The 12,303-nt window shown below is 49.0% G+C and overlaps 1 protein-coding gene across 8 annotated transcripts in view; it reads right to left on the bottom strand.

Moving 5' to 3' along the window:
- Window positions 1-12,303, bottom strand: part of PTPRS (protein tyrosine phosphatase receptor type S) — a 162,410-nt gene that overhangs the window by 2,407 nt on the left and 147,700 nt on the right. For all 8 annotated transcript variants that reach the window (XM_054805126.1, XM_054805130.1, XM_054805129.1 and 5 more), the window contains 10 exons: window positions 10,301-10,424; window positions 7,367-7,542; window positions 6,659-6,778; window positions 6,375-6,529; window positions 4,124-4,409; window positions 3,464-3,642; window positions 2,435-2,561; window positions 2,227-2,352; window positions 1,052-1,206; window positions 237-372 (listed from right to left, as the gene is read on the bottom strand). In XM_054805126.1, coding sequence (XP_054661101.1) covers window positions 237-372; window positions 1,052-1,206; window positions 2,227-2,352; window positions 2,435-2,561; window positions 3,464-3,642; window positions 4,124-4,409; window positions 6,375-6,529; window positions 6,659-6,778; window positions 7,367-7,542; window positions 10,301-10,424 — 1,584 coding nt within the window. The remainder of the gene's footprint in view (window positions 1-236; window positions 373-1,051; window positions 1,207-2,226; window positions 2,353-2,434; window positions 2,562-3,463; window positions 3,643-4,123; window positions 4,410-6,374; window positions 6,530-6,658; window positions 6,779-7,366; window positions 7,543-10,300; window positions 10,425-12,303) is intronic.

The raw sequence follows: 12,303 nt of genomic DNA, 5'->3' as shown, positions 1-12,303 counted from the left end.
ATCTTTAATGGACTTTGTAACGAGAATTTTTATTTTTTATTAGTGAAGTAAAATCAGCAGTGCAACCTGGGCTTCCTTACTCTTCAGGTAAGGTTTTGCTAGTGGTTAGAAAGGCAAAAAGCCCGCTCCGTGCTCTGCTCAGCCAGGGCAGCCGAGGGACGGGGGGGCTGCAGCCGTGATGCTTTGCTACTCAGCCCTCTGAACTGCCAGGGGACAGGCTCCCCGCTCCAGCTTACCTCTGTCTGCACCATAGCAGGTCGTTGTGTTCGCAGCATCTTTACTGTCTGGAAAATATCTACAACACCCTCATAACGCATTCTTTCCAAGACGATACTCAATGTGATAAACACTCCGGTCCTGCCCACGCCAGCACTGCAGGAATGGGAGAAAAAAAAAGGAAACCGTATGTTACGATGTTCAAATACTTACCTAAACGCTGAGGTCATGGTCTGGATGAGCTGTGTCTTACGCACAAGTTAGAACTGGAGAGCTACTCCAGGAAGTAGGAAATAGTAAAACTGCTGGAGTGTGTCACCCAGACAAATGTCTGAGAAAGTGAAATAAAAAAAAATAATCAAAAGCTTTGCGTTGTGATAAACAGCATTCAGTGTGAAAATTATTACTAATATGTAACATTAGGCTTTTAATGTTAAATAATTTGGAGAATGCATTATCCTCTCCTGCCAGGGGTAGGGACGGACAGTTCTTGCTATCAGCAAACACAACCCAGCAGCGTTAGAGGAGCAGAATTGGTATAAAACCACTTCTAATTCTGCAGGTCAAATACTGATGAACACTGTGGTTCCCATTTCCTTCAGAGTATCGACATTTCATAGCTCTCCCCTAGATAACGAGAGTCAAAGGCTTTGTGGGCAGTGCAACAGTTTGGTTGGCAGAAGCAACAGTATTTGGCACCCCCACTCCAGACTCCCCCAAGAAATCTGCCTGCAAGGATGGGGTGGGAAAGGAGGGCGATACCTGCAGGATTTTAATTCCTTCTGCTCTTTTGCACCCTTAGATGAATTAGGTGTTTCCATTCGTGCATGCCTACCTGCAGTGGACAGAGATGGGGCCATCCTGGCCAAACTGTTCCTTGGTCTTATGTACCTGTCCGATGAAATCGATAAAACCTTCTCCTGATTTTGGCACACCTTGTTCTGGCCAGTCAGTGAACTGGAACTGACGAACAGTTCGTGACTGACCGTCCTGGGGGAGCAAATAATAATATTTAAAAAATCCTGTATTTGTGGTACTCAATACAAGAGGAAAAAACAGAAAACGTTTTGGAGCTAGATCATTAAGGGGCACAAAAAGTTGAACCAACTTTGTGTTATAATCAAGCAAACGTGTATTTTTTTTATATATATGTACATGTAATGATGCAGCAGCTCATGTTGCAGGTGACATTTCTGGAGTCGGCTTGTCAGTACAGCTCTGTACTGCTGGCAGGTGTGCCGAAAGCTCTGACCACTGCACAGATGGAGTCTTCAGCAAAGGAACATTCAAGGTGAGGTTATGGCCTCTCTATCAATCTTGAGGAAGAGTTGCCATAGTGTCAGAATTAGAGCTGACAGGAAGATAAATCTTGTTCTACCAGGACTGATGAGGCATCCTTCTTCTCAACCTTGCAAACAGAATCATCGAGTTCTACAAAACTGGCAACCTCAAAAGCAGAGGACTCTACTTTGAGAGGGAGGGTTACATTGCTAAACAAATTTCAGCAGGTACTGAAATGTTCCTTCAGAGGAGAAATCAGACATTGAATCTGAGATTATTTGAGTGAATATGCCTCTTCAAATATAAGTAAAAAGCCTGAGGAGAAGTGCACGTTTTCTGTAGGGTGCGGAGTGTCCTTTGCAAGTCTGGTTTTTTTATTAGCTGTTTGGAAAGATGCTATTTTCTGCTTTCATCTCAAACAAGCTGCACATAAAACCAAAAGCCTGGTCCATCTCTAACACAGTGACTCACTCCTGTGATTAGTGAGCAGAGGTTAGAAAACTACTTTCAGTTTATACGAAGATATATTCAAGTACAATCTGTCTGTGCTTGTGTGTTCTAAGCTCTCCTCCACTGATGATAATCCCAGACCTTCACAGAGAAGGTCTTTACGCCTCACTCTTTCTTACAGGAGCCAAAGCACATCAAAGAGCTCCCTTGTTTTCTGTACACCATCTTCCCCGCAAGAAGCCCCTGACAAACAGACATCGCACGTTGTGCGGCACTTACCCTGGCATCGGTGACCTTGAATTCTCGCAGGATGTACTGAGGCATGTTGTATTCAGCCATGGGATCTACTACAAAGTACTGGTACCGGGCAGAGCGCTCCGCTGGCCAGTACTGATGGCACTTTTCCTGCCGGGGGGGGGAAGAAAGGTTTCCGTTAGCCCTTGTGCCACAGGCTTCCCCCCCATGCTTGTCCTTAGCACACACTTACCCGACCCATCTCGCGAAGCTTGGTCAACATCACGACAATGGTGGAGTTGTTCTCCCATAGCATCCTCCAGAAATCTTCAGTGGTCTCTGCCAGTGGCCCTTGAGTAGCAATGTACGCCTTCTGCTGTCTGAAACGGAGCCCAAACGCAACAGGCGGGTCAAGGGGTGGGTGGAGAATTGCTTGGGCAGAAGCTTTGGGAAACGCATCCAAAGCTGGCGAGTAGGAAAACAAATGGAAGTGGTGGGGAAGAACTAGAACAGTGCAAGGTCTAAAGGTGTCTGTGGTGCTAACAGTAAAAAAAAAAAAATATAAAGGCAGGCAATGGTGAAGCTTTCTTGAACTGCCTCAGGGGTAAATCCAGATTACTCTGTGTGGAACAAGGTGTAACATGCTGCACGCTAGATTCCTGGAAGCAGAATCCATGTTTTCTGGGCCTGAGTAGCACCAAGAATTCAACTGCCAGGCATGGAGATGCCCTAACCACGGTGCCGCAGCCAGGGCCAGGACTGCTGCGTGCACCTGGAGGTGAGGAACCGTGCACTGGGGGTACGGGGGGTTGCTTCATTCCCTCAGCTTCAGCTGGCGGGGCTCTGAGCACTCCAGTGGAGGGCTGGAGCACGACATGTATTGCCCATGGGAAACTGTCAGCATTGCAACATCCCCAAATCACAGAAGTAATAAAAAGGCTAATCTGTTTTTAGAAACCTCCCAACAACAAAATCCACCCCTCGCTGACACTCTATGTTTAGGACCTGCAGCTGGAGAAGGGTTTGGTTTGCTTTAGGGGGTAAGTAATTTTAAGACCAGAGACAATAAGAAGGCTGTATTTGAGTCTGTGTGAGTTGCTGGCCATCAGCAAGAGGAAATTTCCCTCTAGTGTTGCATCACTGCATGCGGTACAGCTAGGTGAGGGGACAGAACAACAGACCACCCGTGCCAAGACATAGTCCATCCCTTAATACTTCTGCATCCTTGGACTCATACACAGAAAACTCCCTGACTGTGGCGGGGCAGCGAGGTGCCGTATACCTGTAGCCATCAATAAAGCTGGCATTGATGTAGTCTGACCCTTCCACTCCTCTGATGGGCTGAAGGCAGACCCGCGTGGTCTCGTATGGCATGATGTTGACAAGGCGATTCTTGAATTTGTTGCATGGGAGGTTGGCGCTGATGAACCTGGAGGTGTGGGCTTTGGAGTTGGCGAGTCGCTGAAGGCAAAAGCAGAATCACAACCATTTGTTCAGCTTTTTTTTTTTTTTTTTTTTTGCTTGAGACCTATGCCAGCCCACTTAACTTGCCCTCCATGTTCCACCACGTTGTTCTGCCTTCTGTGCCCTCCTTTAGTTTTTTTTTGGGGTGGAGACAGAGTCTGAGACCTTTCCCCCAGCAAAATTTTCAAAGGAAAAAAAAAAAAAAAAAGAAAAGCTTAAAAACCCAAGCTAAAGAGTGAACAAATTCAATCTGGATTTGAAATGACCAGACAAGCCTCCTGCAGCAGCAGGTAGTTCTCTCCCCTAGGAACTGCGGTAGCGTAAAGTCAGAAAAGTAATTACTTCTCTAACATGGAACCACAAAGTTCCCATCAGCCGTATAACGGCTCCCTGTCTGCTACACGAGACTGCCAGCAGAAGGATGCTCCCGCGAGCCTGCCGCAGTGACTACTGTCCCCATTCAAGCATCTACCATTACCTTGAACTCCAGCTCCATGCCTGTCACGTGCTCCCCGACTTCAATCTGTGCCAGCTTCTGGATGTACGTGTAGAGATTCCTAGCTGGAACCTCTGTGTTGCCGCAAGCAACAGCCTCAAGCAAGGCATCGTGTATAAAGCTGTACTGGTCTTCTGTCTGTACCATGTAGTTGCGCTGTGACCTCATGAGGGTGACGTGCCCATAAATGTCCACTGTCTTCTCGTGTTTTATCCTCTCTAGCATGGCGTCGATCACAATGAAGCAGCCGGTCCGTCCAACACCCGCACTGGAAAGGAAAGGGGGAAAAGAAAAATGAAGCGATGGACTATTCTGCCACCGAAGACAGAGATTCCAAAAGGCAACTCACGCGTGAGGATCCTTCCACTGCCACCCGCAGCACTAAACACAGGGTAGAAACAGATGCACAAGGCAGAGAGTGAACACCAAAAGCACTCGGTGACTGGGAAAGAACCAAGGCCTTGTGAACACAGCTACGATGGACCGAGGGAAAGGAAATCTTGGCGAGGCAGCCAAATGTGTGGGTCCAGCTGTTTCATGAATTTCGTTGTATTAAAGGAACTTGCCTAATGGAACTGGTGCTGGTGAGCGCTACTGCCCACTACCTCAGTGTGTTGCCCTGGATTGCGTTGGAGGAACAGTGCTACAGCATGCAGAGGAGGACAGTGGTGACAATAAAGTCACTGGTGGTCTAGCACGTGAGCACCGTGCTGCACCGAGGCCAGTAAAGTCTGCACTGGAACCCAAAAATCTGTTTATCTGAGCCCCGCCTGGGCCAGTGCTGCCACAACGGCAGGGAGAGATGGAAAGGTCCCTTCACCTTCCGTGCTGGTCTGTACACGGAAGTACGCAGAAAGAGACCCCAAGAGTTTGCAAGATGCAGAGGTTTGTTTTGAGTCTCAGCTCAGTTTAGCAAAAACTTTCACAACCAAGTTTGCTCTTATGTCACCCGAGGACAGGACAGAAGATGAAAAGCTGCCTCTGGTGACGTGCCTATTGCCCCTCCATACTCATCTGCCCCATCTCCTGCCTCTTCATCTGTGACGTCCCCAGGACAGGAGCTCTCCTGGCAGACACACGATTGTGACAATTCTAGGTAGGGGGCTCTGGGCCTGAACTAAAGGCTAGCACGATCTAAGGGCTTAAAAAGCACGTTTAATCACTCGGATCTTTCAGCAGATGAGAAACTAGTGATGTTGTAATGAATAACATGCGTCACCTCTTTTCCTAAATGTTTTTGCGCATCGAGGTAACATCAAACTTGTGTGTAATGGCATTTGTGAATCAGCAGGGCTCTGTGGGTCTAGGCGTTTGCTGCTGCTAATAAAGGGTTTCCTTTTACTGTGGAGTCCCTTTTTTCATAAAGCCCCCTTGATCTCTGTTAATTAGAGTGCCTAACACCTGAACCAAGCAGGTGACTGGAGCTTTGGCACGAATTTAGCAGCTGATCTGGGAGCTGGTTCCTGCACGTTGTGAGCTGACAGCTCTCTTTATTCATTTTCTGAGAGGTGCACGATAATTGCCATCTGCAAGGTTAGTGATAAGTTGCCAACTTACAAAGACTGTTTAAATGGCATCATCTAGGAGAGGCAGGATTAGCTTCCCCCAGCAGCCTGTAAAATTCAGATGTCTTTCCTCAGTGCCGAGTAACCGGCAGGCTCCTCCACACCCTCCTGAGGAACACAGGGATTTATCTAAGTCGAGGCTGCAAGCGTTCCTCGTTGGGTTGTAAATTGAATTAGGGACCGCTACCTGCCCATAGGGGCCTTCGGTTTGTCATTATCAGAATGGCTGCAGCACTCCAAAACCCCCCCCCACCTCTTTCCATCACTGTCAGCTCTCCCTTTGACAGCTGAGGCAGCTCTGCCTCCCAAACACCCAATGCAGCAACACTAAGCAGCTTCCTAGGTCGCACTCGATCTTCCTCCTTTCCCGCTGTGACAAGAAACAACCCCTGCACAGAACCAGACACCAGTACAGCACACGGTGCTTCCCGTGGCTAACGAGGTCTGAGTGATTTGGTGCAAGCTAAACCGCTCCTCATCTCAGAAATGCTGTGCTCAATGCAAGCCCCAAGTATCCTCCTCTGATGCTGGCTGGGAATCCACTTCACAGGACAGCTCTTGCCTGCTGGGTACTTGCTAGGAGACCGTACAGGTCTCCTAGGTGCAAATCCAACAAGCTACTGAACTTATCTTGCCTCGTGCAAGAGTTAGGCGAAGGAAATCAGTACCTGCAGTGCACCACGATGGGACCAGCGTCAGGGGGGTTGCAGGTTTTCACCCGTCTCAGAAAAGCCAGGAAGGGGGTGGGGTACTCTGGTACACCGTGGTCAGGCCACGCTGTGAACTGGAACTGGCGGACTTCCCGCTTCTCACTAGAACCATTCTGCAAAGACAAAAGAACACCAAGAATAACGTGCGGTACCAGCACACCACCATACCCTGCCTGCGCTGTGCACGGAGACCGTGCCGCAGCCCATCTCCGGGGGAAAAGCAGGAGTGGGAGAAAGCTTACCTTATGAAGGGAGAACGTTCGAACGCAGAATGTGGCCAACTCAATGGTATCGAGTAACGTCACTTGAATCATTCCATAGGTGTCTGTACCTCGGCCCGGCCAGTACTGGTCACACTTTATCTGGAAGACAGGAGGCATTGCTCAACGCTGGAACAAACCCTGTGCTGCAGGGGAAGCTCGTTCCAGAACTGCCCTGACATTCCAGGTAAAGCTGGCCAAGTGGAAAAGGGGAGGGAAGGTGCAAGAGATGTCTTTTCCAAGCACCACGGTAGGGACAGACCAGGCTTGAAAAGCTCCTACTGACTAAGCACAGGCTTTGATGCACCACATCAATCACATAGACAATAGACTGGAATGATCCTGAAGATTAGAGTGAATGTACTGGGGCTTGTTAAACAAGAGAAGCGAATGTGAAACTTGCCACATGATTAACTCCAAGACAGACCTACAAAGCATGCAATGGGATCCAGTGTCCTCTTCTCTTGGAGTTGCAAAAGAGGCTGCAGCTTTCCAGGGTGAATGGTTTGGTTTTTTTTTTTTTTTTTAAAAGCAATGAATCACTGAACTTTCAGGGTGCTGGCAAGGCAGGCAGAAATCCCCCACTGACACAAGCGTGGGCTGCAGATCAAAGGGATTTGCTGTTCCCCAACCCTACCCTCCAATCCCCCAGGATTATGACTAACTAGTCATCCCTCTCATGCATCTCACCCGTGATTTCTCCTCCAGCTTAGTCATCATAACAATAGTAGCTGAACGCTGCTCCCACACCATCCTCCAAAAGTCCCCAAAGGTCTCGGGCAGAGGCCCCTGCGTGGCAATGTAGGCATTCTGCTTCCGGTAGCCATCGATGTAGTTGGCGTTGATGTAGTCACTGCCCACAATTCCTGTATTAAATCAGCAAAAGCAAGTTGGTGGATTCTGCAGGACTTTACCTAGTTGGAAGCATGAAGAGATCTTTGCAGGAATGCTGTCAGAGACAATTCCCCTGCAAAAACACCAGAGCCTTCATGGTTTGCTGGGCTAGAATCACAGCTGGGAGTTCCTCCCAGCTAAAGCTCCTGCCTCAAAGGTCTGCATTGCAGGGAGACAAACAATTTCTTGCAAAAGATACTAAAGACACTGAATACCAAAGTCTTGAAGCCGTGGCCGTCTTACTACTGTTGCCAATAGGAGCAAAAGTCCTGCCCTAGGGCTCTTGCTTCATGCTCTCAAACAGGACAACGACAAGTCCTTGTCCCAGACACACCTGGTCGATGCGCTGCGCAGTCCGCAGTCTAATCCCAGGCAGCGAGCTACAGCTGGACAAAGTAAGGAGTAAAACCAGGCTTTATACAGCCAATAAAGGCTTTGAAATTACAGGCTTTGACTTGCTTTAAATTGTCCGCTGTCATTTTTAGGAGTGGGTTTGTTTTTTCCCTCCCCTATTTGCATGAGTTACAGGCTATTGAGTTACAGCTGCTCGCCTGCGTCCTTGCTTGAGGGGTTTGATGTGAGTGGCAGGAGGTACTGCCAGAGTGAAGAGGGTGACTGGGACATGGCAGGAGAAAACTGCTCTGAAGTTAAAATGGACACTGGCAAGCACTGACGTTCAGGTTCAGCTTTAGAGAGCCTCCGAGACTGGCACGGAGGATCTGCACTGTTTGGCGGTCTGGCCCATTCCTAATTACAGCAGAGCGGCTGGCAAGGTTGGCAGGTTTCTGCTAACCCATGATTAACTCAGTACAGAACGCTTAACTCGTGTCTCGAGGGGGAGCCAAGGGTGGGGAGCAGTACCAATATGAAATTGGGTTGCTAGTCCTCATCCTGCTGTAGCAACAGACATTGCTGCTTCCGTTGGCGAGGTGCAATCCATGCTGAATTGCCTGCCAGTCCTCAAGGGTACTCGGTAATTTCAGCTGCTGGTAGAAATGGCTTTTGATTAAATTTCTGGAGGGTTCCCAGCCCCCATTCCTTCCCAATCTGAAATTTCAGGAGGGAAGGCGGTTGTGCAGCAGCAGCAGGAACGTGATCAAGGCTGAGCTTCCGGAATTGATGTCCTCTCCAGCCCCCTCGGGTCCACTCTGTAATTTAAAATGGTGGCCATGAGCTCCTGCAATGTTTTGCTGTGTGACAGGCCCAGTTACGGAGAAGTCACAGAATTAAAGCCACTACTTCTTCCTGACCAAGCAGACTGTGACAATCTGCAACCTTGACAAATCCAGATTTAAAACAAAGAGAAAGCAACAGCTAATTCCTCCAACTCCTTTCATCTTTCAGTCCTCACCATAAAATACAGCCTGGTAGGAAGGAACACACCAGCCAAGACATGTCAGAACCTCTCAGGTGCTTGACAATTAAACCTTTGCCCATCACACTCGCACCATCGGTCCCTCATGATGCCACCTGGGCAGAGATAGGACTGCTGCCTGCATCCAGCCCCGTGCTTCTGCTTTCCCGAGAGCCGAGACCAGCCCCAAGCGTCCTTCATTTCTACACTTGTGCTCTTCTCTTTTCCCTTGAATGACAAGGCAATTTTTTAAAGACTTTGCTTTCCTTGGGTCATACAATATTAATCTCAGAAGAAAAACAAGCCAGGACAGAGTCATCTTCACAATGAGAAATGTTTAAAATCCTCTAATGGCAGACAAGACCAATCCAGATTTGTGCAGCTTTTTAGCAAATCACCATGATCTGTTGTTACCCAGGAACAGCTCTTCCACTTCCCCGTGTCCCTCAGAGTCACCTCGGCAGAGGGAGATTATTCCAGCAGTTCCCTTGTCAGGAAGCTTCTGAATTAACCTTTACATTCCCCAGGGGGTTATTAGGACATCCCACACCCTCTCTGCTCAGATGATCAGCTCTTGGCAATGCAAGACCGGCCTTAAATGCTTTATCCGTACAGCCCAGCCACACACAACCCGAGACAACGAAACTCGAGTATTATCTCGGCAGCAGCAACCAAAGCAGGTGCCCTGTTAAACTCCATCTTCTCTCCACCGAAAGCCCCTCTTATCCTAGCGTGCACCAGAGCAACTCTGTCGAGAGCCACGAGTTGTGAAGTTTAATGTAAATTTTCTGACTGCACCATCACTCACAGCAGCAGCTCAGGAAACAATTTATGACCTACCAGGCTTACACTAACCCCTTCTTATTCTTTGCCTTTTAGGGGCCAGGACTGCAGCAGGAGCTGCATATCAAGCGATCTTTACGTCTGCACAACTCAGCAGCCGCATCTTTGTTATGTTGCTGACACTCACATTTGTACAATTAGCCCTGTGTTTACTTCTCAGTCATCCGCCGTACAGACACACTGCACATCCACTGCCACCCGCTGCCCTGTTCCCGCTCTCTCTAAAGCACTATGTGGTCTGAATTCTTCCCGTTAGTCAGAAACGTATCGGGCAGGGATCTCCAAGCAAAGGGAAGACAGTTTCTTGATAAACCAGCCCTTGAAATGAGAGACTGCAGCTCCAGGGAATATGTCAGTCACCAGAATTTAACAAATGCCTGGTTTACAGAGGCATCTCCTGCTTGCTAAACTCCCAGGGAGACACTAAGAGAAGAATATAAATAGAGGGTAACAGGGAAGGGAGAAGAGCATGTGCAATACGTTTCCCTGCAGCAACTTCAGCCTAACACGTAGGAGTGGAGATGCTACAGTACCTTCAATGGGCAGCAGGATGACGCGCGAGTGGTCGTAGGCAATCACGTTCGCGTAACGGTTTTTGGGCTTGTTCACTTCGAGGTTGGAGTGCTCCCAGGTGAACTGCTGGCCAGGGTCAATGGACTGGAGGAATCAGGAAAGAAAACAGAGGAGTCAGAGAGGAGAAAAGCAGCGAATCAAGCTTCGAATACCTTGTTCTGCATGGGACAGATCCTGGCTCTGAAGATCTAGCTGAAGAATGCAGCATTCACCGTTTGCTTCCCTCAAGAACCTGTTTTTGCTGCAGAAAAGCCCCAGCCGCACAGGGTGCTCATGTCCCATCTCCCTTGGCCCCAAACACACCTGGAGCGGTACCTGAGATAATTCCCCCTCCGGCATCATGCAGTGCAACCTGGTGGCAAAAGCATCAGTGCAACTTCAGGCTGCAATACAGAGGTCTTGGATCGTACTTCTGCCAAGGCTGCACTGGATTAGTTACAGCCCTGCGTTACTGACGCTGATAAACGGCCGGCAATTGGGAGAGAACAACAGGAACAATCACATCAGCATGTATTTATGAAATGATGAAGAGGCTAAATCTGTGCATGGTTAAACTAAATGATTAAGAGGCCATAAATATACCAGTGTCTTGGTGAAGAAGATATTTAAGCTAGGGAAGAAGAACATTTAAGCTAGGACAAGTTTTATAACCACGTGTGCAAGCGGGATATGAAACATCAGGGAAAACTCTTGCTGTCGTGGCAGCAGGGACTGGGCTGCTCCATATGGAGCAGAGGCAGCAGAGACAGCATTACTTGGGATCACAAAGACTCTGTGCCGAAGGTCTCCCAGGTGGAAGAGGGGTACTAGCACCACGGGAGTCTGGCAGGGGCGCATCTCTGGGGTAAGGACCCTAAGACACTGAACCAACATGGCTTTTTCCTAGAAGGGATGGAGGAGCAAACAATGAAATGCACTGGAGAGAAAAATCCTCTCTGCCTGTCCTGGTGATTTATGCCAGGTTTGGTGATTTTTTTTTTTTTCTAAAGTCCAGCTGTCCCAGATATGGAAATTAGGTTAATTACATTTACCTCTAAATCCTCAGCCAGAGAATTAAATAAAACAAGGGCTTAATTCCTTCATCATTTTGCAGAGCCCTAGGGGTTTGCCTCAATTGGAGGCTTGGCAGGAGTGTGCCGAGTTGTGTTTCCCGCTGTTTGCTCTCCCTCTCCCTGCCTGCCTCTCCTGGCCGGTGGGGACAGCGTTCCGCACGTGCCTGCTGGGATTCGTCCCTTTGAGCTCGCAGGGGTCAGCCCTGGCCAGGCACCCGTTCCCGCTGCCCTCCCCTGCCTGCGCCGACCCCAGAGCTCCCCGGGCACAACTCAGCTCCAGCGGTCATGGCAATGCCGGTTTCCACCCGACACAAACGTCCTCTTGCACTCTCGCTGCGGAGCATTTCTAACTAATGGGTATTTATACTGTTGTAATGTGTCTGTTTGCTCTCTATCCCTCTAATCTCGCCTCACATTCATTTCATTAGCGATGTTTGTTTAGCTCTGGCTCTCCCACTAGAGGAGGTTGTGCTGGAACGAAGCCAGGGCACTTGGGATACTGCATTATGCAAATCAGTCTTTGAAATCTGGATAGAGCGTATTTAACAGACTGCTGCTCCCCCCGCACCCCGATGTGGGGTGACAGACCCCCCAGCAGAGCAAACGCGCCTTCTCCAACATGCAAACCCTGCTCCGCAGGTGCGGAGCTGAGAGTACAGAGCCGCTTCGCGCACGCCGATGTCTGCAAGTCAGACCAGGGAGAAAGCGTACCAGGCCCAGTCCTTTGTTCAGAAAACATCCCCTCACGCTCTGCCTGCAACCAGAACTAGGCAGTCTAGACTAGTTCTTAGTCTAAAAATATTGGAGCATTTTAGGTCTTTGAACAACAACAAAAATTCAGTCATATGTTCAATCTGCAATGAAAGCAACCCGCACACCGACGGCCCCGGCAGCACCGGGCATTCGCACTG

This window comes from Grus americana, chromosome 28 (genome assembly GCF_028858705.1).
Source record: "Grus americana isolate bGruAme1 chromosome 28, bGruAme1.mat, whole genome shotgun sequence".
Classification (NCBI taxonomy): Eukaryota; Metazoa; Chordata; class Aves; order Gruiformes; family Gruidae; genus Grus; species Grus americana.
This window is presented reverse-complemented; position numbering and strand designations above follow the sequence as displayed.